We start from the raw sequence: 27,879 nt of genomic DNA, 5'->3' as shown, positions 1-27,879 counted from the left end.
CCTTCTCAAGATTGTGTGCCAAGTGGTGGGCAGCACAGCCATCAGTTCTAGGAGAATGATTGGCCATAATACTTACGTGGAGGTATAGGCTGAACAACACAATTTATTGTCTGTGGCAGTACAGCAGTGTCGACACCTGCTAGAAGTACTTGATACAAAATGTTTCCTTTACTTTCATTTCCCTTCATGTTGGCTTCCTATCAGGCTCTGTGGGAAGCTCAGCGGCAGTGAAATTGCAGAAGTATTTTTAAATGGATCAGTATGAGTGTCAAAAAAATCAGCTTAATTTTTTTTCTCTCTCCAGTCGTTTTAGCTAGCACCCTCTTGCCTCATTGCATCATTTGTCAGAGATACTGATTGACTACGCCTAAGATCTCTCTGATCCTTGTCAATGCTGTTTCACGATTGTAAATAAAGAAGTTGATTTCCGTGTGCAGTGGGTAATATGAACAGCAAGGCAGCCAGGCAAATTGATCAGAAGCAATATTTGGACAGTGTTTTTACATAAGGCTGATTTATTTAATACTTCTAAGTTCTTATTTGTAAGGTGTGTCCATGCAGTACTGATTGTACTACTGTCTGTTGAGTTTTGAATACTGATAATATTGTGGTTTACTGAGTTAATTGGATTTCAACAGTAGAGTCTACTTCTTGCCAGAATGATCTAATAAATGTGGGAGAAGTAGCTGATTATCATTTTGGATTCTTATAAAGTTTGTAGCTTAAATCTTCAAGGTCTGACATTATTCAATTATATAGGAAGCATTTTCAGTCCTCAGAGTGACTGTATCATTGTTTCCTGGGGATCCCTCCATTGCCAATGATTAACCTTCCTCAAACTTGATGGTATTAATTTAGTGTCCTCTTCAGCCTATTGTGTTGTCATTCTGTGGAGAAAAGTGTTGATCAATACTGTCAGAATCACTTTCAGAAAAATGAGTTAGATGAAAATAAGTAGGCAATGAATTCCTCGGGGAAGATAGATTAGGAACAGTAGACATGGGCAAGAGAGACTAACCAAGAGAGACTAACCAACAGAAAATAAATATAAACAAAAACCAGTCCAATGAGCAAAGTTTCTAAAGGTGCAGCATATACTGTAAAACATGGGAGCCATCCAGAAATGATACAATATAAAGGCACCCCACACTTCTGTATTAACTGTTACTTCAAGACTTTATTAATACTCATTATTTACTATTGAGAATGCACTAAGAAATATTTGGGCTCACAATATAAGTGTGTTTGCACTTAAAGCTTTTTTTTTAAAAGAGTCTTAAATTTATACACCATGGAAACAGATCCTTCGGTCCAACTCATCCATGTGACCAAATTTCCCAAACTAAACTAGCCCCACTTGCCTGCATTTGGCCCATATCCCTCTAAACCTTTCCTATTCATGTACCAGTCCAAGTGTCTCTTAAATGTAACTGTACCTGTATCTGCCACTTTTTCTAGCAGTTTATTCTACATACATACCATCTTCTGGGTGAAAATGTTGCTCCTCCGGTCCCTTTTAAATCTTTCTCCTCTCACCTTAAAAATATGCCATCTAATTTTGAACTCTCGGGGAAAAACCTTTGCTATTCATTTTATCTGTATTCCTAATTTTATAAACCTCAGTAAGGTCACCCTAGCTTCCAAGGAATCAAAATGTTTGCAAATGTGTGAATTGATCTGAGAGTTTCTCACAAAAGGCATGTGAAAGTAAGAATCGCTTTGTGGATGTAGAACGTCCCTGTGCTGCTTGAGTTGGTATGTTTAATGTGCCTTGTGTGCATTTACAAATCAGCAACAATATTTACAAAAAACACAAAAGCCCCAATGAGTTTTGAGAAGATTTATAGCTCAACATTTGTAGCTCAACAAAACCCAACATTGCAGGTACAGCAAACAGTTTGGAAGACATCTGGCCTATTGACCTTGATTGCAAGTATAATTTGAAATCAAGAATAAAGTAGGCTGGCTACAATTGTGAAATGCTTTGGTGAGACCACACCCGTAGGTTGGCCTTTGTACGTAAGGAAGGATATAAACATTGATAGCCATTTAGTAAAGGTTCACGAGATTGGTCCATGGATACAGTCCATTACTATTATCACCCAAGGGATGGCTAGAACCTCCCTGGTCAGTACATAGGTCATTCAGCAGATGTGAGAAAACATCCAGCTTTATCCTTTGCTTCCAGACCCTTGGCCTAGAGCGTTTTTTTAAAAAGAAATCATCTCTGCAGAAAACTTGTCTTTTTGGGGGATGCAAGTGTGCCTGAGCATGGACTGAACAGAATGTAGTCTGAATCTGGGTTAGTTTAGGTGTTTGACCAGGTTTTGCCACTTGCTTTAAGAATGTGCTTTGCTTTTATTTCATAAGGGCATCTGTCATCAACATGGTGAGTGCTATATTCAATTTGTTTGGCACTCTGGATCAGACAGTGGACCACTGTGGAAATCCATTTCAAGATGTATACTGTGTGAGGTGTGACCCGTATCCTATTGTCACCCCACTATTCATGCTCAACAAGTCAAGCAGAATGTGTGGTACTGAGTATGACTTGAGCAATCATTAACTGTTGAGCAACAAAGCAAAATCTTTGGATTGAGTTGCTGCATTAATGTGCAATGCCAACAAGAAAGGATTACCGTGCCGAGCACAACTCGTGCTCAGAAGATAAGTAGTCAGTATTACTCAGTAACCAATTGTTTAAATGTTCCAAGTTGGAGTATATTCTTCTTCCAAGATGGAGAACAAAAGGGATATACAATAAAAAAGCACGGCAAGAATAAATATAACTATTAGTTCTGTTAGAGTGAGAGTTAGAAATACAAATGCTTTGCTTCCAATAAAGAGTTCTAAGAGATGCAACCAACCCAGATCAACGAAGTCAGCACTGATGGTAGTCAACGTACTCCCTAAGCTGCATGGCTGTGCATGTGGGCAACTGCTCCAAGGTTCTGCATGTGGCAATTTCCATCACCGTGCTGATTTCTGGCTCCAGAAATCATTGCTGTGACCTCAGGGAAGAAAATTAGAGGGAATGCTGATCCTAGTGCTACATTGTGAGAGAACAGAAGTGAGCAGGTGCCAATATGCAGTACAACAGTCATGCACCGAGAGAGTGAGAAAAGATCACTCAAATAATGATTGTGCAAAGATATTGCTTGACAGAAATCAACAAGACAATGTCAAACAAAATGCACATGAGTTAATGATCACCAGAATAAGATGTCAAACCTCAAAGAATTATATTGAAGTCTGAATTGTTAGTCTTGAAAAACCATTTGACCTGTTTGTATAACTATCCGAATTGGCAACATCTGGCCATGTACAGCCATGTATATATGTTGGTGAAAAGTTTTATCTTTGGAGAAGGAAGGTTGTTATGTTCCGGCTCTGATTCTTAAGAGACATGCTCATGATATCACCACTGCATCACAGTGTGTGATGGTCTGATACTCTATTTTCCCTTGGAACACTTGAAGCAAGACAGTCTACTGAAGTCATGCTTTTCTCTGATAACATATTAGCTTAATAATAGTCCAGACACTTATGTGGCAGAGAAATGTGTTTGTATGTAATAGTTAGCTGTAATAAATCTCTGTTAGATTCTTCAATACCACAATATCAATGGCCCGTTTCTTTGTCACAGGAGAGCATTGCCACATCATGCAAAATATCCAAATTCACGGCAAATTGCAGGTTTCCATTGGCAGTTTACTGAAACTAGGTTAAAATGACAGAAATACCAACAGTAGGCCTCCAGAAATAACAGTTCTAGAAAACATAAAAGACCAGTATAAAGGTGCAGTTAGGGTGCTGTTGACTGAAGGAAACTACTCATTGTCAGTCAATAGGGCTCATTTTATGTAAAAACAGTTCAAGACAATCAGACAGGATGGGTGCTACAGAACTCATGATTGGTGTGTTCTCAGTGCCATCCTTTTATTGCTATGTGAACCTATGGCAGTTTTTTTGTACATGACTGACTCAGAATGATTTAGTCATTGGAGAAGGTCAACAGTGAAACAATAATCCAATTTATATCTGTCGTGATCTTCAGCAGAGCCATTCTGACTGGATATATATAAGCTATTAGCCCAGAGCCCTGAATTGGCATCTGACACTTTTTTGGAAATTATATGAAGCACAATTTTTCCTAATATAGGTACTCCAGCAGCTAAAAGCACGATTGGAAGTTGTGTGAATAAAGGTTGAGAAGACTTGGTCAGTGAACCGATCCAACATCAGTAATTGTGAGTGGGACATTTGCAGCTGTGCAGTCAGGACTTGCAACTTCATGAACTTTGTAATTATACAAAGGGATACATTACTTGACAGATATCACAATCTGACATCAACAAATAATATGTTTAGATGTACCTGAATTATTCTCATTTGAGTATGAAGTAATTAATACTTTTTGACGAAACATCTTTGCAGTTTAAAATATCAGTTGAATTTGTGCTGAATAACCTTAAAATAGATTTTAAATTGAATGTTTGTAATTAATTATGTTTTTGTAGTGGTGATTTCAAAAACAGAAATTAAAGCTTATTGCAGTGAAATTGCTTTCTGCAATGCAATTTTCTGTTATTATGTGCTCTCTAATGAATTTCTGCTGTTCAAACCCTTTCCAAATGTATATCTACGTAATGTGTCATAATGGAACAGTTTCTAACCTTGCAATTTAAGTAATTTGAATTTAACATAAAAACATATTATATAACCTTCAGACCCAGGCAAATGTCATTTTTAAATCTTCACTTGCAATTCAGATTGTTTCACAAAATAAATCATGCCACCAAATTTTGTAAGTGATGATAAAAACTTTACCTGTTTGCTCAGAAGTGAACAAAAACATGATCCTTCAGGTCTTTGTTGGTCAGTGATATGTATTCCTACATTACATTGTAATGATGCTACTCCTTTAACAAGGTTATACTGTCCTTGTTTTTTTTCAGAGAGGTTGTAAAGGCAGCGATTCTGAATAGTCTAGTTTTGAAGGATTTTAGGGCCAGTTTGACTATTGCTAAGAGATACTGCCTCAGGAAAAAGGCTTTCACGTTTTAAAAAAACACTTGCACAATGGAAGGGAAGTGGCCAGTTATCTTGACTCAGCTTTACTCTGGTTTGGTTTCGTTTTTGCAGTCTGGCTGTTCACTAAAAGCAGGCAGTCAGTTTTGAGGCTGCTGGTCCAAGAAACAGCTCCAATAAAGAAGGTGTTCCATCTGAACCTCTGTCATCTCTCTCTCTCTCCTGTAAGACCCTTTGTTTGATTTTACCTTTCATGCCAAGGGGTGTTTGTGGAGATTGTTGCAAGTATTTGGAACAGGATCATTAAGTTGTGGTAATCTGGTGTGTTTTTGGATAGGTTAAGTTATTCTATGTTCTGTTTTGTTTGTGTTTCATTCGGTAATCTTGTAAATAAGTTCTGTTTTGTTTAATACTAAGCAGTTTGACCAGTTGCATCTGCTTAAAACAACTAGCAAAGTTAGGGTCTGGGCTACTTCCTTCAAATGTTTTGAGGGGGTCTAGCATGATTCATAACAGCACCTTTCAGTTACCTTGAAAATATCTACATAAACACAAGTCTTTGTTTCCGTTCAATTGCATTGTCATCATGTGCAGGTGACCTGCAGATCTAAAGCCACTGATGATACACCGAATATAAAGTTAGCACAGGTCAGTTGTTGCATGATATCCTGAAGTACTTTAACTTTTAAATGGATTACTGGTGCAGCATATCAAAATGCTTATGACACAAGATGAATATACACATAAGGATTGAGAATAGGCTACTTGATCCTTTGAGCTTGCTCCACCACTCAATAAGCACAGTGGCTCAATGGTTAGCACTGCTGTCTCACAGTGCCTGAAGCCTTTGGCGACTGTCTGTAAGGAGTTTGTACATTCTCCCCGTTTCTGCTAGGTGCTCTGGTTTCCTCCCATAGTCTAAAGATGTGCAAGTTAGTTGGATTGGCCATGCTAAATTACCCATTGTGTTCAGGAAGGTGTATGTTAGGTGAGTTAGCCATGGAATTGCAGGACGATAAGGAAGGTGGATGGGTCTGGGTTGGTACGGACTTGTTGGGCCAAATGGCCTGTTCCCACACCAAATGGATTCTAAAAAAAATTCTAAAGGTCATGGCTGATCTGATTTTAACCTCAACTCTACATTCCTGCACATTCCAATAACCATTCACCACCTTATGAACCAAGGATCTATCTATTTTGCCTTAAAAATATTTAAACATTTGGCATTCACTACCTTTTGAAGAAGGAAATTCCAAAGACTTAATTTTCTGAAAGAAAAAATGTTTCCTCATCACTGTCTTCAGTGTGCAACCACTTATTTTTAAACCATGACCCTTCATTCTATTTTCTCCAACACGAGGCAGTATCCTTTCTACACTTACCCAGTCAAGTCCCCTCAGGATTTTATATCATAGAATCATACAGGACAGAAGAGGCCCTTTTGACACCGACAAAACTACTCTTAAGTCTTCATTAGTCTCACTTTTCAACCCTGGCCCGATAGCCACAAGTGTTGTGGCATTTCAAGTGTTCATCAAGTACGTTTTAAAAATTGTTAAGTTTCCCACTTCAACTATGTTCTCATACAGTTTATTCCAGCTTGCCAACATCCTTGGGGTGAAAACAGTTTTCCTCAAATCCTCCATAAATTTCCTGCCTTTCACCTTAAAATTATGCCCCACTGCTTTTCTGTCCATCATATCCATGCCCCTCAATCTTTCAGTTAAGTCAACTCCGACTCTTTTAAACTCCACAGACCACAGGCCTAGCCTGTCCAGCCTCTCCTCTGAAGACAGTCCACTCATTCTAGGTATTAATGTAGTAAACCTTCTCTGTAATGCTTCCAACATATTAACATCCTTCTGTAAATATGGTGATGTAGTTTGTGTAACTTGAGCATCACTTCTGTACTCTTGCATTTCATTCTCCTTGCACACTAATCTTTTGTGATTCATGTACAGGGATACCCAAGTATCTCTGCATCCCAGAGCTCTGCACCCTCTCACCATTTAGGTAATATGCTTTTTTATTCTTTCTGCCACAATGGACAGTTTCACACTTTCCCGCATTATACTCCATTTGCCAGATATTTGCTCACTCACATAACCTATCTATATCCCTTTGTAAGCTCCTTATTGTCCTCTTCACAACCCACTTTCCTACCTATGTTGTCATCAGCAAATTTAGCTGTCATTCTTTTGGTCCATAGCACTGATCCCTCTGGCACATTGTTTGTGACATCTAGCCAGCCTAAAAAGAGACCCTCTTATACCTACTCTTTGCTTGTGCTAGTAGGCCAATCTTCTGTCAAATCTAATATGTTATCTCTGACACCATGAGCTTTTATTTTCTGCAGTAACCTTTAATGTGGCACCTTAGCAAGTACTCTCTGGAAATCTAAGTACAACACATCTACTGATTCACCTTTATCTACAGCTCGTGTTATTTCTTGAAGAAATTAGTAAAATATGATTTCCCTTTTACTTGGTTACCTCGAACTTACCCAAGTTACCTATAATATCTACCTTATAGTGTCTTAAATAATAGCTTCTAAAATTTTCTCGACGATAGATGTTAAGCTGACTGGCCTATAGCTTCTTACTTTCTGCCTCCCCTTTTTATACTGTAATGCTGAACAAGCACCAGTTGTTTGGCTCATTAAGATTGTTCCTCTTTATACATTACACTCCCATTATTTCCTCGTTTTAAAACTAAATTATGTAGCTCTGACTAAAGGATCCTGTTACAGTGAATTTGCTGGTTGTTTTTATTTTCAACAATGATGTATGCTCGCAATGACTCTGTCATTGAAGCTCTGTTTGACTGTGTGTTATGGAAGCTGTGATAGAGTGTGTTTTATTATTGCCTGTTGTAACAATAGATTTCATATTCTGAAGAGAAATGCTTCTGTATGGGGACTGTAATTACTTCCTATTTTCTGCAGTGTCTTTTCAGAATATTACAACAAAATAACATTGTGCCATTAAAGATTATATAAACTACTTCATATGAATCATAATTCCTGAACAACTCAATCCAGAATTACCTCCAAAGAGACATGTGTCATTAGTTGTAACAACTCTTAATGTAAATTATAATGTCACTGCATCCCTTACAGCTAAAGGTTGCAAGGTCAACTAGTCTCCAAAGTGTCAGATCCAGACCTTCCAACCTGTGGAATACTAGTTAGGATGAAAAATCAGCCAATTGCTAAATTTAGAATTCCTGGAAATTCAGAGCCTCATTCGGAATCACAGAAACTTTTAGGTTGCTGCAAACAAAATGAAACGAAAAACCATAATCTAACGTGTAAAAATGTGAACAACAGTAAGAAAGGTTATGTGAATTTGCCATTCTAAATTACCCTGTGTATCCAGGGATGTGCAGGCTAGATGGGTTAGCTATGGGGAGCAGTAAAATCGATGTTTCGGGGCAAAAGCCCTTCATCGGGAATTCCTGATGAAAGGCTTTTGCCCCGAAACGTCGATTTTACTGCTCCTCGGATGCTGCCTGAACGGCTGTGCTTTTCCAGCACCACTCTAATCTAGACTCTGGTTTCCAGCATCAGCAGTTATTGTTTTTACCTAGATGGGTTAGCTATGGTAAATGCAGGGGTATGGGGATAGAGTGAGGGTCTGGGTCTGGATGGAATGGTCTTTGGAGGGTTGGTGAGGACTTGATGGGCCAAATGACCTCTTTCTGCACTGATTCTGTGATTCAATGGAATTAGGGTGTGTTGCCTAGTAGCTGACAACCTAAGGGGAGGACAGAAAACTAGTCATCAACAAACATCTTTATGTGCTTGTATGTAGCAGATCGAAACATTTCGACAATTCACCTAAAGGTAGTTTACATTCATGTGAAGCCTTTCATAAATGCCAAAGTATTTCAGAAGGGAGAACCAAACATTGGCAGAGCCATAGAGTAGGAACATTAGACCAAATGCAGGGGATGCTGTTACTGATTTTAGCAATTGTTTCTACACATGATAAACAAAAAAGGCCTAAGTCTTCTACTCAAGTCACCAACAAAAGAACCTAAATATTGCATATTCCGAATTGTCAAGCAAGCTTAATCTGAACAATCTATGTGAAGATATAATGTGGAAGTGTTGGTGTTGGACTGAGGTGGACAAAGCTAAATATCACGCAACACCAGGTTATAGTCCAACAAGTTTATTTGGAAGTACACGCTCTTAGAGCACTGCTCCTTCATCAGGTAGCTAGCTAGTACTTCCTGAGGCTAGTACTTCCAAATAAACCTGTTGGACTATAACCTGGTGTTGTGTGATCTTTAACTGTGTAAAGATAGTTCATCCATTTGCTTTCAATCATCTCACACAGTTATATTGCTGATCCCAATTTCTTCTTTGTATCAGATTCTATTTCAGCTCTGGCCATTTGAAAGAACTGTCCTTTCAATCCCACTCCCCAAACTTCTTCTATTCTTTCCCCTCCGTTGCTCTTTCCAATCAATCCTATATATTCACTTCTAAAAAATGAGGCACAGGTACCAAGTCACTCATTTACTTCCCTGGTTTCTTGAGCTTTTGAGCACCAAGGTTTTCCCACAGTTCATGGTTTAATTCACACTAATATTTTCCTGTCTTGAATGCACCTCCATTTTGAGAACACAGTTAAGTAAATCCTTTCAAATTACCAGATAAAGGTGTTTGTGGGCATAATCCTGAAGAAAAGTAGGTGAGGAATTATCTTTGCACTTCAGGAAGATCCTGAAACCATTGACGGTTTTTGCTGTGAGGGATGAAACCAGACAGTGTTTGATGTGATTTGACCAGACCTTGTAATGAATGACTAAACTCTGGTGTCATTTATGCTCAAGTCTTCACCCATTGTTCTTGAGCAAAGTTGAAGATCGGCCATACTTGGAGAATGACTGTGACGAAGGGGAGGAACTAGGGAGCAATTATTCAAGTAAGGTTGCTGGAAAACAAACTGAGAGTGAGAGGAAATCCAATGGTTTGACATTTGTGAGTTTGATATGAATTTTGTAAGTGACTTTTAGTAAGGCATTTGATATGTACATGGATTTTAGTAAGGCATTTGATAAGGTTCCCCATGGTAGGCTTATGCGGAAAGTCAGGAGGCATGGGATAGTGGGAAGTTTGGCCAGTTGGATAGAGAACTGGCTAACTGGTCGAAGTCAGAGAGTGGTGGTAGATGGTAAATATTCAGCCTGGAGCCCAGTGGAGTTCTGCAGAGATCAGTTCTGAGTCCTCTACTGTTTGTAATTTTTATTAATGACTTGGAAGAGGGAGTCAAAGGGTGGGTCAGTAAATTTGCGAAGATTGGTGGAGTTGTGGATAGTGAGGAGGGCTGTTGTCAGCTGCAAAGGGACTTAGATATGATGCAGAGCTGGGCTGAGGAGTGGCAGATGGAGTTCAACCCTTTCAAGTGTGAGATTGTCCATTTTGAAAGGACAAATAAGAATGCGGAATACAGGGTTAACGGTAGGGTTCTTGGTAAGGTGGAGGAGCAGAGGGATCTTGGGGTCTATGTTCATAGATCTTTGAAAGTTGCCACTCAGGTGGATAGAGCTTGTAAGAAGGCCTATGGTGTATTAGCATTCATTAGCAGAGAGATTGAATTCAAGAGTCATGAGGTGATGTTGTAGCTGTATAGGACCTTGGTAAGGCCACATTTGGAGTACTGTGTGCAGTTCTGGTCACCTCATTTTAGGAACTATGTGGAAACTTTGGAGAGGGTGCAGAGGAAATTTACCAGGATGTTGTCTGGAATGGAGAATAGGTCGTACGAGGATAGGTTGAGAGTGCTAGGCCTTTTCTCATTAGAACGGCGAAGGATGAGGGGTGACTTGATCGAGGTTTATAAGATGATCAGAGGAATTGATAGAGTAGACAGAAACTTTTTCCCTGGGTACAACAGAGTGTTACAAGGGGACATAAATTTAAGGTGAAGGGTGGAAGGTATAGGGGAGATGTCAGGGGTGGGTTCTTTACCCAGAGAGTGGTGGGGGCATGGAGTGCGCTGCCTGTGGGAGTGGCAGAGTCAGAATCATTGGTGACCTTTAAGCGGCAATTGGATAGGTACATGGACAGGTGCTTAAGCTAGGACAAATGTTCGGCACAACATCGTGGGCCGAAGGGCCTGTTCTGTGCTGTATTGTTCTATGTTCTATGTTCTATGGTTCCCAGGAAACACAGTTGCTTCTCTTGATTTTGTTTGAAGTATCATTAGAAATGGTCTGACCAAGTGATGACATTGTTGCTACTGCAGAAAATTAGGCATTAGTGTTACATTTGTTCATCTTTATAGTTGATAATCCTTGTTGTGGTTCTGTTCTTCTGGTTGTCAGTTCCAGCTGTCCGCTGCAGTGGTCGGTATATTGGGTCCAGGTCGATGTGCTTATTGATTGAATCTGTGGATGAGTGCCATGCCTCTAGGAATTCCCTGGCTGTTCTCTGTTTGGCTTGTCCTATAATAGTAGTGTTGTCCCAGTTGAATTCATGTTGCTTGTCATCTGCGTGTGACCACACATATCAATCTGCGAGTATATTTGTTGGGAGTGATATGTAGTTGGTATTGTATATGTTTTTTGTGTTGTATACAACTTGAGCATTTGAGTCTAAATTAACTATCTGTGTTTCTCTTCAACAGGTCATCTTTAACTTGTCCTCACTGCCTTAAGCAAAGCAACACATTTGATCCCTTCCTGTGTATCTCCTTGCCAATCCCCCTCCGCCAGACCAGGTATGATTACTGACATTGTTGAAAAACAGTTTCTTCATTCTGATGAGTAGTTGTGTAACAAGTGATGCAGATTTGCAAAGCCTATATAATTCTGTATATTTAATATTCAGTATTCGCCTATTATATTGTTCATATTGACCTGTCATTCTTTTATTAGCAATCTGTATAAACATTCCATGTTGATTATTGTTGGCAAGTTATTAACACTTCTGTTTGATATGCAAAAGGTTGCAATTGCTATTACTAGGAGTGCTTCTAATACAATGGGACTACTAATACTGTGCAACCTCTACCTCATTTATTGTGCAGGATCATCTCATAGTGTGGACCAGCTAACAAACATTGCAACTACGCACCATTATTTATGTGCAGTTATTTGCAGGTTAAGATTCACAATTTTATCTCTGCTGCTAGATTTTCCTTGATAGCTAGAAAGGAAACCATTTGCAAATATAATGTCATTCACATCCCTTGAATGTCTCATGGTGCTTCATTTACTCAACAAGTCACTTATACACAGCAGTAGCCTACTGTAGAATTGATATGAAGGGCTAATGAATCTGTTTTGATGGTATTATTTGAGGAATGTTGTGCAGGACATTGGGAGAGCTTCCTACTCTTCAATAAAAATGCCATAGGGACTTTCCACAGGAACAGCCGGCGGGGAGGGGGTGGCGGGGGTGGGGCGCGGTCTCCTTTTAGTTTCTTTTTAGCATAATGCAGATGTGGTTTCGAACTGTGATTAAATATGTTTGTTGTGGTTTCATCACACAACATGGCACATGCCCCAGTCATATGGAGGCTCCCTCAGTACCGTGAACTTAGATATTATGCTCATGCCCCACAACGGTTTTCAATTATTCTAAACTTCAAATTTTCTGATCCATAGTCAAGAGTCCTGACCACTGACATAGACCTGTATCAGCCTTTGTTCAGAAAGCTGGACTGCTAACATATACTGGTGGGCTTAGCTGATGTGTCTTTGGAAAATAATACTGACCTTTCCTGAAAATGGCAGCATTTATATTTTCTGCTGGTGGACTTTTTGCCTCGAGAGATCAAACTGAAAAATAGCTCTTTATGATTAGGTTCAAAAGCAGTAATGCTGCTTCATTCATATTAGAGTGGTTACTTGCCGAGAGCGCTGCTTGAATAAAACATAGATTCAGTCAATTCTCAATGTCTTTTGTTTTGTTGGGTTCCTAGTTCAGGTTTAAGAAGCACAAAACTGTCAGGCAATATTGAAGAAGTCAGGAAAAGGGAGACATTGGCTGAGATTATCCCCAATTTGACATTAGATTGTGGCTTTGGATAGCATTGAGCTGATCATTGTCTATGCAAAATAGATACTGTGCACACATCGGTGAATCGGGTGGTGGGTGAGCTGGAATTTCTTGGCACTGGCTGGATCTTCTGGAGTTTTAGTTTGCGGTGTCATGTTTAAAGGCCAGCTAAGCACCACTTCAGATGCTGCAAACCAGGAACTTACCCTCAGCCTGGGGTGACTACCACCGGAAATGCAACGATACCTCCTGAGAGCCTGGACCATCTCCCTGGTTCCCTAAATCAGCCCTCTTCATGCTGCAGGGTGAGGTCACCCAGCGAAGATCTTCTTCTCTGACCCTTCCAGCTTGGGTTGAGATCCCAGCATAGGGTCAGAGAGATGGGCAAACACCGAAGGACTGGAAAGCAGGGCGGGGAAATTCATCAGTGATCTCCTGCACTCTGCCAGAGTGGGTGGCATGATGTTCTCTCTGCCATCTCACACTCACAGAGCTATCACTCACCCTGCTGCACAGTCTCATAGCCGACAGGCCTCAGCATTGCAAGTGTAATGTGCACTCAAAGGCTCCCACCCACCTCACCCTCTCAAACTGCTAACCCTTCTCGCCCAATGCGCTTCTTACTCACTGGGGACCTCTCACGACTTTGCATGGTAATGCATGCTCACAAACTGTCCCTGCACCCATTTCCATCAAAATCAGTCCTTCTCTTTGTTACATTTCAGGAAACATTGGCTCACAACTGAGCAAAGAGGGCCAAAACCAACAAACAAGCAGAGCTGACTATGAGGCTCCTTACCCAATTTAAGGAAAAGGCCATCGAGCTGGCTGGGGATGACAGGGACTGTTGCTATGGTAACAGGGTGTCATCAATAGGCAAACCACCCAGTCAGCAACATTGCTATCTGCTCCTCTCAGATGTGAGAGCTCAAAACTGCAGAATCCCCAAAGCAGTGTGGAACAGGGTGGGACAAAGTTATAAAGGATATTTGGAAAGTATAAGCAAGTAAAACCAACATTTGTTTTAAAAAAACAGTTATCACTCATTTGAAAAACATTCCAATAATGCATTTCCTTTCTGCACAGTTTGTAATTTGGGGTTGTTTCTTGATGAGTGCTGCCATCAATATTCTTTTGGTACAGTTCTTGTGCATTTGAGCCTTAATTAAAACAACAGACTGCTACTGCAGTGCCTTTCTTGAAACTCTGCTCAATTCTCTCCCACCCCAACCACCTCTCTCACTGCTTTTCCCTCTTCTATCAGCCTATTCCCTCTGACTCTGACATCGAAGGTTTGGGAGAGGGTTGGCTAGTGTTAAGCAGAGAGTTCAAGGGAAGTGGTGAGCAGGGCTCAGGGGAGGTGGCGCATGGAATCTTAGCAGTAAAAGGTAGAAAGTTATGAAGAGTTAACAGTAAGTGTTAGTTAGAGGATTTTAGAGTTATAGAGATGTACAGCATGGAAATAGACCCTTCCGTCCAATTCATCTATGCCGACCAGATATCCCAACCCAATCTAGTCCTACCTGCCAATACCTGGCCCATATCGCTCCAAACCCCTCCTATTCATATACCCATCCAAATGCCTCTTAAATGTTGCAATTGTACCAGCCTCCTCCACTTCCTTGGGCAGCTCATTCCGTACACATACCACCCTCTGTGCGAACATGTTACCCCTTACATCTCTTTTATATCTTTCCCCTCTCACCCTAAATCTATGCACTCTAGTTCTGGACTCCCCACCTCAGGGAAAAGACTTTGTCTATTTATCCAATCCATGCAACTCATGATTTTGTAAACCTCTGTAAGGTCACCCCTCAGCCTCCGACGCTCCAGAGAAAGCAGCCTAGTCAAGCTCTCCCTATAGCTCAAATCCTCCAACCCTGGCAACATCCTTGTAAATCTTTTCTGAACCCTTTCACATTTCACAACATCTTTCTGATAGGAAGGAGACCAGAATTGCACGCAATATTCCAACAGTGGCCAAACCAGTGTCCTGTACAGCCGCAACATGACTTCCCATCTCCTTTACTCAATACTCTTTCCTTTGAAAGCATACAAATTGCCTTCTTCACTATCCTATCTACCTACGACTCCACTTTCAAGGAGCTGTGAACCAGCACTCTAAGGTCTTTTTGTTCAGGAACACTCCCTAGGACCTGACCATTAAGTGTATAAGTCCTGCTCTGATTTGCTTTCCCAAAATGCAGCACCTCACATTTATCTAAATTAAACTCCACCTGCCACTTCTCAGCCCTTTGGCCCATCTAGTCAAGGTGTAATCTAAGATAACCTTCTTCACTGTCCACTACACCTCCAATTTTGGTGTTATTTGCAAACTTACTAACTATACCTCTTTTGCTCACATTCAAATCATTTTTTTAAATGATGAAAAGTAGTGGACCCAGCACGGATCCTTGTGGCACTCCACTGGTCACAGGCCTCCAGTCTGAAAAGCAACTCTCCACCATCACTCTCTGTGTTCTACCTTTGAGCCAGTTCTGTATCCAAATGGCTATTTCTCCCTGTATTCCATAAGATCTAACCTTGCTAATCAGTCACCCATGGGGAACCTTGTCAAATGCCTTACTGAAATCCATATAGATCACATCCACCATTCTGCCCTCATCAATCCTCTTTGTTACATCTTCATAAAACTTAATCAAGTTTGTGAGACATGATTTCCCATACACAAAGCCATATTGACTACCCCTAATCAGATCTTGACTTTCCAATTACCTGTACATTCTGTCTTTCAGGATTCCCTCCAACAACTTGCCCACAGCCAACGTCAGGCTCACTGGTCTATAGTTCCCTTGCTTGTCCTTACCACCTTTCTTAAACAGTGGCACCACGTTAGCCAACCTCCAGTCTTCCAGCACCTCACCTATGACTATCGATGATAGAAATATCTCAGCAAGAGGCCCAGCAATCACTTCCCTATCTTCCCACAGAGTTCTTGGGTTCACCTGATCAGGTCCTGGGGATTTATCCACATTTATGCATTTCAAGACATCCAGCACTTCCTCCTCTGTAATATGGAGATTTTTCAAGATATCACCATCTATTTCCCTACATTCTATATCTTCCATGTCCTTTTCCACTTTGGGGCCAGTAAGTTTCAAGTCAACCAATAGGTTTTTAATGTAAAACTTGCAAGTGAGGAATGTAATCAACACTTCATTTATGCGGTTTCTAAATGGGGGAATGGTTTCCATTTAGCTAAATGATGGATAGCTGTGCATAAAGAGCAAAACGATAGCATAAGAAAGAATGGTGCTAAGGGACCTGTGTGGAAGTGGAATACGTCTCTGTAATTACTAATTCATATTTTGTACTGGCTTCATCAAAGAGAGGGAGTGTACAGACACTGCAGTCAGGGACAAGGGATGTGAAGTAATAGAAGAAATTAATTTGCTGAGAGGGGAACAGTTAAGGGGTTTATTGTGTTTGAAATGGATAAATCCTTGTCCTACCAGAGAGAGGAAAGAATGTGAGTGATTAAATGCTTTGTTGATGTACCTGTCATTGTTGAAAGGTTGAAGATCAATGATGGGTGTGAATCTTGCATCACTGCTGGATATGTGATGGAGAATATTATGTCTGAATCTTGACTGCCAGAAATTGTTGATAGTAATGTGCAATTCAGGAGTATGAGAACTTAATGGTATGGTGGTTATGAGATTTCTTTTGAAGGTACATTCACTCATCTTGGAGCCATTAAGCTTCTATAGCATTGCTGCCAGGTTTTCAGGGCTCCAATTTGGGAATTGAGCTCCCTGGTGACCTACTTTGGAGGGTGGCCCTTTAGGAGTTTAGTATCTGAGGAGCTCTCTCTCTGGTGTTTTACATTTTTAGCTTCCACTAGCAGCCTGTTTGACTTCAGGCCATCAGGAGTAGCTTTCTGTAATGATTGCAGCTGAGCTGTAAAAGGCCAAGCTGTCTTTAAGGACAGGAGGCTAGTTGCAAAACGTGCTAGCCTCAAATGCAACAAGGTTCCCGGCTAAATAAATAACCAGTCAGCGGTACAGGGACACTCGGCTGAATGCTATATCATGCACGATGCCTCAAAAAGGAAGGAAACATTTTTTAACCTGAATGTTTATGCTATTCAGATTAAAGCAGTTTGATACATTTTATTTCCCTGCTGGATTCCAGATCAAGCCACTAGATTAGTCAACTCCATCTTTTATTCTTATCTGGGATGTGGCTATTGCTGGAAAGTCCAACACTTGTTGACCGTCTAAGCACAGACTGCTTTAGAGGACAGTTAGGACGCAGCCACGTTGCAGTGGGCCAGAATCACATGTGTCAGGCCAAGTCAGATATTCTTTCCTAAAAGACAATAAGAAGTTCTCATGACAATTGATTCCTGGTTGTTTCGTTGTTACCAAAACTAGTTTTCAAGTCAAGAACTATTATTTGACTTTAACCTCCACCAGCTGCTATGGTGGGATTTGAATGCATGAACGTTAGTCAGATTCTTGCAGTTGACCAGTCCAGTGACATTACCATAGCGCCACCGTCACCCCCATACGAATGTGTCAATTTCCATTGTATGTGCAGTATAAATGAATGAGAAAATTGGTTAAATTGCTCATAATCAATATGCCCTCTGGTCTTCCCTTTGCCTTACTTAAAATATTCCTCCTGTAGTATCTGCCTTACTTCCTGAATGCATTTCTTTGACTTGGAGTAAATACACTTTATTGGTTCCAAAATAATTCATTTGTTGTACTGTTTCAGTCGAAAACGTTTTGATGAAGCTAACTGTGGAGTGGAGAGGAATGTCAAGCTCCAGCTATTACTCTGCTCTGGAACAGAGCAAAGTATGGTTACTCCAGTGAGGCTACAGCAAGCAAAGCATTTACAGAATCCTATGATTCACCAATTTTTAATGCATTGACTCTCTGTATGTGGGATATAATTTACATGAAATAAATATAAAGGACTGTACTGAAGGTCAATAATGATTTTTCTTTGCTTTAAATTGTAACTGTCAGAATATTCTGTCTCCAACTCATTTCAAACGTTCTGCAGAAAAATTGAGCTCATTCAAAAACAGTCTAACAGAGACTGGGAGAAGAAAGAGCTCAACTTGAACTGAGTATAGAATAAGGTGCAACCAGCTTGTGGGAGAACTGGCCTTTCTGGAGAGCTGCGCAAAAGGGCAAAATTAATTTGCATTTGTGACTGACAATAATTAGTTCTAAATGTGAAGTAATTAACTACGATAATGAAATGAATGCAATCACTGGGAAAATAGGAAAAAGTGACGAATCTTGACCTCTCAAACACGGTCTGTGGGCTTTGTTTTAATGCAAAGAATAGGGTTTTTAGAAGATTATAGTGGCGGGCTGGACTGAATTAAAATATGGGTTTTCAGGGGTCAATATAATTAGAAAAAAGAATTGATAAAAGTTTAAACCTTCCTGCAGGAAATTGCGTAAATACAATGGAATTGTGTATGCAAATTAGGCTTGTAGTTAGAATGAAGATTTTGTGCATTCTGTGATGTAAATTTTCATTATGAATAATCATTGCAAATAATTCAAACAGAGAATGTGCTTGGCCCAAACTGCCTTTCTGTTTTGCAAAATTGGTTGTAGCTGGCCTTGTTGAAATAAATGATAATGTAAGTTAATTGAATTTCTCAAACAGTATTATATTAGCATGTTAATTAAAGCTTCATATTGTATTTTCTGCTGATATTTTGACTGCATAGAAAGGGGAGCAACAAATATTTCACCAGCATCGTTTTCTAACGGTTGTGCAGAGATGTTTAAATTGGGGCTTCAGTTTTTTTTATCATGCCACCAGTTGCAGTGTTCTGTCACCATGGCCATGCAGCCTACAATTCCTTTTTGAGAAATATCAAGATATACCTGAGTGATTGTGACTTTGGCTACTTTCCCATTTATTTTCTATTTGCTGAGCACCACTGCCTTCCCTCAACCCTTCACAACAAATATCAGGTCTCATGTGAAACATATTGAAAGCAAGTTGTCATTATCCTTTTCTTCACTCAACATGCTGTCAGTTTCACAACAGATAAACCTCGCTATAATTCTACATGTGTGATTGGATTGAATATACATTTTTGGAGAACTTTGCAATTTAAATATTGTGTTTTTTTTTCCAGTTAAGGAACATATTACTGAGGTACAGTGCCCCAAAGTGCGTAAAGGAAAGGTTTCCAGGGATATGGGCCAAATATAAGCAAATGGGACTAGTTCAGTGTAGGAATCTGGTTGGCGTGGACAAATTGTGTGAAGGGTCTGTTTCTGTGCTGTATGACTCTCCGGCTCCTGTAGTAGTTCGGTGATGTGCCATGAGAATTCTTAAAAACTGGCACAAATTGGATGTCTGTGGATGTGGGATGTATTTGATCTGTGCCATGGAGCATTCCCTGTTTGTAACCAGTGTCCAACCTGAAAGGTCTGTTAGAGCAAGCAATGAGCTGAAGTCTCCAGGTACCCATTCTGGTTCCATTGTGAAGTTTTCGTGACAGCTAGTTTGTTCGGTACATTGGGTCAGATAGAAAGCTGAATATTAATGAGGTGAGTTCAGCCATCTATGGGGCTTTTAACGAGCTATATTCTCCCCCAATCAGCAGCTTACTGCTGCCGAGTGAGAAACTCACCATGGTGTTTGTAAAGAACATGAAAGATGGCAGAAGTTAACCCTGGCATCAAGATCAGCCACACAGAACTTGCCCCCCAATTCTGCCACAAAAATTGTCACATTCTGTTTTGCTCAGACAACTCTTTAACTTTTATAAACATTATCTCTCAGGCTGTCTACTTGCATGCTCCTGTATGGGGTGCATTGCTTGCGATGGCATCCATCACATATCGGTACTAATGAATGAATAAGTGATATTCCAGGACATCCAGTTGACATTTGAGAAATGTGTAGCAAGCTGTTCCATTTTTCGTGGGGGTAGGGTGTGGAAGAGCATTGCTGAATCTCTAACAGCCTGGCCTCTAAAGGCCGGAATGTAACCCAATGGTTTAGAAAGTGAGGAAAGGCAAAATTAATGATGGTTGCAGCTCACCTAGGTACATTGGAATGCTACCTCCCCTCTTTGCAAAGGTCAAGAATGGAATGAAGAGAGCAATGAAACAGTGTAGAAGAGGAAAAGATAATTCCACAACCACAGTGGAACACTGATGAGATGAAAGCTATCCTATTTGTGCTCTCCACGATGGATGTGCTTCAACTGTTTGGAATGCAAAAGCAATGTTATCAGGAGATATGCTGGCAGTCCATCATTCAGTCCTGTCTACAGAACCCCTTCATTTGATTTACCACATTGTTTTTCACACTGGAATGTCCTGGCTGGTTAAATTTTAACATGTCAAGGCTGTGAACATTCTTTTAATGGAATTATCCATTTTGGTAGTTGGTGATTGAAATAGTTTTATTTTATGGTGTGAAGACACTTAGCAGGGACCCCTTTCAGGTAGAAACTCTCTTCTGGTTTTTATGACTGGTCTGCCACACGAGTTCTTGTTTGCCTCACTGAGTCAGAGTCTTTCTAGCGGTACTGATAAAGATTAATCTGTCTATTGGCAATGTAAGCAAACCCAGGGTCAGTTGTTCTTTAAATAGTACGGTTTGTTCATAACCTCTGAGGCCAAATGTTTTCCCTTTACAAATAAACCAAACTCGGATATTTGTAGCGAGTAATCTCATGTAAAACTTGCACAATTGTTTTTAGCTTCCTTATCTCGTGGTATTTAAAACAAGGATGTTCCTTGTTCTGAATACCTGTAATTCCAGTTTATAAAAAAGAATTGATGTTCAGAGCATGTTGACTTGCATACCATTGGCCACAAAGCCCCCAAAAAAGTATTTTTCCCACGCTTACACAGTATCACCTGCAGACAGTAATGAATCTGCTTATTAAACATCTCAGTACTTAACTTGAAATGTTAAGCTATGGATGACTGATTGTGTAAAATGGCTGCTGTTAATTTTCTGGCCTCGTTCCTTTGTCTCCCTCACTGTGAAGTGGAATTTAAAACCACAAACACTGAAACAATCCACTGGTGCAGAGAGAGCACATGCTCACAGTTAAACTTTCAGCTTCACAGAAACCAATTGGCTCAGTTTTGTTTTAGAATGTAATTACAGAAACTCCATATATTTATGATTTACTTGGCCAGCAGTTGCATTGTCAGATTTTAGAAGATCTGCCATGCTTGATTGGCAGTGCAGCTGCGAAGGTTTCAGCACTGATTAGTGGTTGTTCTGCTTTGATTTGCAATTCCTCAAGTGTAATTTTATCTGTTTTAAGTGGATTTTGCAAGTCTCAGTTTGTTTATAATTCAAAATTGCGATTGGCATTACAGTGCAAGAATTTTTATAAAGAAGTCTGTGCGAAACTAGTTGAACTTCTGAAGATACTGCAGCTTTCAATGAAAAATGAATATAATTTGAGAATTGTCTTGTTGTTTTCATCAAATAACCAGTTGAACCAGAATTTACAGAAAGCCTGCAGAATGGAAAACAGGCAAATGGGCTCTAGATTGGAGTGTGTGCCAGTCGCTAGCATGTTCAGGCCCACCTCTGCTATGATTTTAAGTGATTGGGGAGATTAGATTAGATTCCCTACAGTGTGGAAACAGGCCCTTTGGCCCAACAAGTCCACACTGACCCTCCAAAGAGTAACCCACCATGACCCATTTCCCTGTAACTAATGCACCTAACACTACGGGCAATCTAGCATGGTCAATTCACCTGACCTGCACATCTTTGGATTGTGGGAGGAAACCCACACAGACACAGGGTGAACATGCAAACTCCACACAGACAGGAATTGAACCTGTGCTGTGAGGCTGCAGTACTAACCACTGATTTACCATGAGATGTGAGGTGCTCAACCACCTTTAGCCCAAATGATGCCCTTAGTGAGCAACTCTATCACACATGCCTTTCACCAGGTCCCTAATGCCAACTGGAGGCTCTTCCACACAATTTTGCTTCCCCATGTGTTCCGCAACCCCCATTGCCAAGACTTGTTCACATGAACCCCATTCTTCTTCACTGGGCCCCATCAGCCTGGCCCTAGAGTGTTCCAGGTCTGTCATTGTGCATCATCTCCATGGCCTACTACAGTAGCAGCAGGAGTGACCAGCACTGCTGGCAACTCTTTAAGGTATGACTTCTCCTGGGGACTGAAATTGTGCCTCATACAAATTAAAGGGCCATACCTAAACAATTGAACAGGAGCAAACCAGCTAGGAGGAGACAGGCCCATCCCAGACCAGGCAGCAAGAGTAAAGTCCAGCCCAAGGAAACTGGCAACATTTTAACAATTAATGGATGAGTTCTCCATACTTTTAAAGTTTTCCATGTGGAAATTTAGTTTTACAAAGAAGCATCATACAGTGGTTTCAAATTGTTAAAACAAGTGATATAATTCGTAGCGAGCATGTGCAGGAGTACACATTGTTGCAGTAATTGTACAGTAATTTTGCATTGAATTACTTTGGTATTACAATAATGAAACAGAATATTTGCCCCAATTAGTTAGTGTTGTTAATATTCATCTAAGGAGGAATCCTCCTGCCTTGTGCCTTTCCTGTTCCCATTGCACAGTTTTACCATTGCATTCACCCAACTTTTTATTGACAAACCAATGATTGCATTGAAAAAGTTGACAGAAAAAAGTAGTAAGTCTGAGGACTGGGAACAATTTAGATTCACGCAACGGATTGCCAATAAACTGATAGAGAAAGAGAAAAGAGAATCGGGATACAAGCTTTTGACAACATAACAGTAGTCTCAAACAGCTATTTTTAAATAAATGAAAAGTAAAAGATTAGCAAGGACAGATGCTGCTCCATTATGGCTGGAGACAGGACAGTTTATAATGGTGATTAGAGAAATATTGGAAAAATGAAACAATTACTTGGTGTCTGTTTTCCCAGAGAAAGTTAGAGAAGATATCTCAGAAATGCTAGGGAGCTGAGGGACTCTTGAAAATGAGGAACTTGAAGAAATGAGTACTAATAAGAAGGTAGCTCTCCAAAAACCTAACTTGACTGAAGCTGATAACTGCCCTGAATCAGCTGCATCAAAGTTTTATTGATTCTGGAAAGATTTCTGATGACTAGAAAGTGGCAAATGTAATTGAAAATTTAAGAAGGAAGGCAGGGAGAGGAAAAGGAACACACAGACTTGTATTTTACTGCTGCTATTTTCCATATTCCTGATTTGAAAGCTAGTGTGATAGCTAGATACTGGGAAGTAATGGTGTGATTAAGCAGTATTTAGATCAATTTATGATGTTTTGACAAATTTGCAGATTTTTTTTGAGAATGTTACTTATAACATAGATAAAGGAAAACCAGTGGGTGTGGTGTATTTGGATTTTTGGAAAGCTTTTGATAAATTCCCACACAGGAAGTTAGTCAGAGCAGACAGGATTTGGGGGAATATACTGTTCTGGATATTGGTTAACAGTAGAAAACAGAGAGCAGGCTGGCAAGCTGTGACCAGCGGGGTACTACAAGGATCAGTTCTGTGGCCACAAACTAGATAAATGTTTTGGATTTAGGGGCCAGTTGTAATATACCTAAATTCTGTGATGCCATAAAACTAAATGGGGATTTAGGTTGCGGGGAGAATGCAAGGAGCCTCCAAGGACAGACCAAATGAAAGGGCCAGGTATCAATATGACAGAAAATAACAGAATGACAGAGTATTCTAAATTGCTGAGTGATTGGAATTGATACCATCCTTGTGGATCAGGCTCTGCCCTTGTTCTCGAGTCACTAAAAGCTAGCATACAGGTGCAGCAAGCAATTGGGAGCAAAAATGATATGTTAGCTGTCATTTCCGGGAATTTGAGTACAGAAGTGAAGATGTCTTGCTACAGTTACATAGAGCCTTGGTGAGACTGGAGTATTAGACACTTTTGGTTGTCTAATAATGAAAGAGATTGGAGCAGACTGTTCGCAAGTGACAGGACTTCTGGCAAGTGAGAGGCTTTCAAAAGTGAGATAATGAGGGTTCAGAAGCACTATGTTCCTGTTAGACTGAAGGGTAAGGCTGGTAGGAGTAGGGAACAATGGATGAATAAAGATATTGAGTCTCCAGTCAAGAATAAGAAGGTGGCATATGTTGGGTATAAGCAACTGAGATCAAGTGAATCTCTTGAAGAATATAAGAAATGTGAGGGCATTCATTTTTTTGTAAATATATTTATTAGCAAAAAAAAAATTGACTTTACAAAAATATAAAGTTATTAAAGTACAACCAATATCAAATATCAGCATAATAAAGAGAAAAAAAACACAAATTACAATACAACTACTGTCTACTAACTACTAACCTACCCTATAATGCAAAACAAAACCTAACACTGTGCAAAACAACACAAATAAATAAGTAAATGACTAATAGATCAAAGAAAAAGAAAGAAAAGCAAAAGAAAATACAAAAAACACAAAATAGCTATGCTCTGCGCAAAGCTCCCAAACGAAGGAACAGGAGGGTTGTATATATACCTGTGTTAACTCAGGAGTCCCCCCTCCAGGGCCCAGGCCTCAACAAACCTAACCATCCTGGTTAAACAAATGCCCTAATTAAGATAGCCGACAAATCTACATCCAAGTAACTCAAATAGGGCTGCCATTGTCTTATAAAAATTGTCTGTTGTGTGGTGCACCATGTTTGTAAAACAAAGTCCAAGGGAATGTGCTCCATAATTAATTTTGCCATCCCAGCAACCCCGGCGGGTTCTCAGACACCCAGTTCATCAGAATATTCTTCCATGCACTGTATGCAAGAATATTAAATAGTTTCTTTCCATGCCCGTCTAAAGATGGTAAATTTGGTAGACCTAAGAGGAGAGATAGCAAGTCTACTTTAACTTCAGTCCTCAATACCCTCCCTATCTCTCCCGGCACAGCGCTCCAATAAACACGGAGCCTGTGGCATGTCCAGAAGCAATGGGTAAGAGTACCTACACTTATTTTACATTTGGGGCACATTGAAGATACCCTTTAAACTTCACCAGATGGTCTGGTGCCAGAGCCCTGTACAGAACTTTTAACTGCGTAGCGCATGTCCTATTACAGATTGAAATCTTTCGAGTATTCTCCCATATGTTCTTCCATGTTTCAGAAGAGAGTTCCACTCGTAGCTCTTGCTCCCAGATCTCACATAACCGGTTAATATCCTGCCAGGCCCTGCCACCCAGCAGGCGATAGAGGGCACTAACCCGAAAAGGTGCTTGTGGAACATGGCAGCAACCTCTCTGTATCGGGCTTATAGGGCTTCGTGAGAAGCATAATCTTCTTCTAGATGAAATCCCTCACCTGATAAAACAGAAGAGATCTCTGCTGGACAACCTGTATTTGCGGCTCAGTTGCTCAAAATACATTATAACCTCCCCCTCAAACAAGTCTCCCAAACTAGAAACTCCTCTCACAGCCCATAGTTTGAACTCTGAGTCCATCACCTCCTGGTCAGAACCCTGGCATGCCAATTATAGGCGTAAGTAGCGAAGTCTTGGATAAGCAACCCTCACTCTGACACATGGCCCTCTATGCTTTGACCGTACTAATGACAGTAGGGTTCAGCAATGATCCATAACTGTCCTCACCTTATCCATGAGCAACAGGTTACTGAGAGAGCACTTTGCCTGGGAGACCTCGATATTCAGCCATATTGAGCCCGGATCAGACAAAGGACCGCAGAGAACTCAGTTGATACCGCCTGATGTCTGGGAAATAAACTCCTCCCCATCCTTGAGGCAACTGTAATTTAGTAAATTTGATGAGTGGCCGCCCATGATGCCAGACAAAGGAAACAAACCACCCCATAAGCTTCCGCAGCGTTGACCTGGGAAACATTGTAGGAAGCATACGCTTGGAATAAAGCAAACGAGGAAGAGCCTTCATCTTAATGAGAGATACTCGGCCCAGCCATGAAAATGGAAGAGCCTCTCCTCTCTGGAGATCCCACCTAATATTGTCAAACAAGTGAGCAAAGTTAGTCTGAAATAACCAATCAAACCTGGGGGTAATAAAAAGGCCTAGAATCCTGCCCGTGACCACTTAAAAGGGAACCTAGGGCCACCTTCAACTTCTGGCACTTCCTTGAGGTTCCCCAAAGGCATAGCCTCCGATTTTGCAAAGTTGATCTTATATCCTGAAATAGCCCCAAATGAATTGATACATTGTATCAAATGGAGTACGGAGGTCATCAGGTTTGATAAAAACAGAAGGACATCTTCTGCATACAATGTAATCTTGTGTGCCCTCGATCCCACTTCCGGAGTAGTTATGTGGACATTCTAACGAATGGCCTCTGCCAGTGGGTCTATCATCAACGTAATCAACCAATCCTAAAATTCCCAGACTTCACCCCATTGGCGATGACTGTGGCCAGAGGGTGGTGATATAAAACCTCCATCCACCTAGCAAAGACTCCACCCAATCCAAACTGCTCTAAGACATAAAAAAGATATGGCCATTCCACCCAGTCAAATGCTTTCTCTGCATCTAAGGAAATCACCAACCCCTGAATCGATCGTTGCTGACAAGCTTGGACCATATTCAGCACCTTCTAATATTATTAGAGGACCTACGGCCCCTTATAAAACCTGTCTGGTCCTTTTTAACAATATGGTCCTTTTCCAATCTCAACGCCAAGATCTTAGACAGAATCTTGAAATCTGAATTTAATAGAGAGATGGGCCTGTATGAGGCACAATCCTCAGGAACCTTCCCCTTCTTAAGAATTAAGGAAATATTAGCTTCTTTCAAAGATGGTGGTGGGCATTCATGCATATAGGAGTGATAGTACATCTCCAACATCGGCCCTGACAGAATCCCTATAAACTCCTTGTAAAACTCACCCGGAAGACCATCAGGGCCAGGCCCTTTCCCACTCTGAAGTTGCTCAGCTGCCTCCTGGATTTCCTGAACTGTCAAGGGGGCATTAAGGAGAGAGGCCTGCTCCAACATTACCCCGGGAAGTCCAGGTTCTTAAAAAAGGTCTCCATTTTAACCCTCCTGTCCTCGCGACTTTCAGTCTGATACAATTCAGAGTAAAAACTCCGAAAAGCCTGACTAATCCCTTTGGCATTGTACGTAAGGACCCTGATTGCAGTAATGGATTGGGGAGCACACTTCTTCCTAGTCAGGCATGCTAAATACTTTCCTGGTCTATCCCCATACTTGAACAGCCTTTGTCTAGCAAAAGCAAGTTATTTCTTTACGGTTTGTGTAAGTACTGAATTCAAGGCAGCCCGGAGAGCCGTGATACGCTGTAGCTTAGTCCCCGACAGCCACACAAAATGTGCCGTCTCTGCGGCTTTCAACCACACCTCAAGTAGACACTGCTGTTCCTCCTTTTGTCATTTCCAGGTAGCCAAGTAGGAAATAACTAATCCCCTAGCGAAGGCCTAAGCTGTCCCCCATAGCATAGACGGATTACTAGCCATGCCTTATCAAGAATTCCTGTAACTCTTTCAAAAAGTATTCCACAAATTTGGAATCCTTAAGGAGAAAAGGATCCAGATATCAGTGCTGCAAACCTAGCCCTTCACTCTTGGCCTTAACCTCTAAATATACCGCTGCGTGATCAGAGATAGCTATATTCCCAATTTTACAACCCATAATCGAATCCAGAAGGGCCAAGGGATCCAGAAAGAGTTCAATCCTCATGTGACATTTATGTGGGTTTGAAAAAAAGGTGAAGACTGTGCTGGTAGGGTGAAGATATCTCCAAATATTCACCAGCCCCAACTCCTCGCATAAGTTAGGCACCTGCTTGGCCTGCAGAGAAATAGTTGGGAGCCCACGAGGCATTCTGCC

The 27,879-nt window shown here is 40.7% G+C and overlaps 1 protein-coding gene across 1 annotated transcript in view; it reads left to right on the top strand.

Moving 5' to 3' along the window:
* Positions 1–27,879, top strand: part of usp43a (ubiquitin specific peptidase 43a) — a 426,449-nt gene that overhangs the window by 187,197 nt on the left and 211,373 nt on the right. The window contains exon 4 of the mRNA XM_043714590.1: positions 11,670–11,762. Coding sequence (XP_043570525.1) covers positions 11,670–11,762 — 93 coding nt within the window. The remainder of the gene's footprint in view (positions 1–11,669; positions 11,763–27,879) is intronic.

The sequence above is a fragment of the Chiloscyllium plagiosum genome, chromosome 24 (genome assembly GCF_004010195.1).
Source record: "Chiloscyllium plagiosum isolate BGI_BamShark_2017 chromosome 24, ASM401019v2, whole genome shotgun sequence".
Classification (NCBI taxonomy): Eukaryota; Metazoa; Chordata; class Chondrichthyes; order Orectolobiformes; family Hemiscylliidae; genus Chiloscyllium; species Chiloscyllium plagiosum.
Note: the sequence above shows the minus strand (reverse complement) of the source record. Positions and strands in the feature narration are given on the sequence as shown.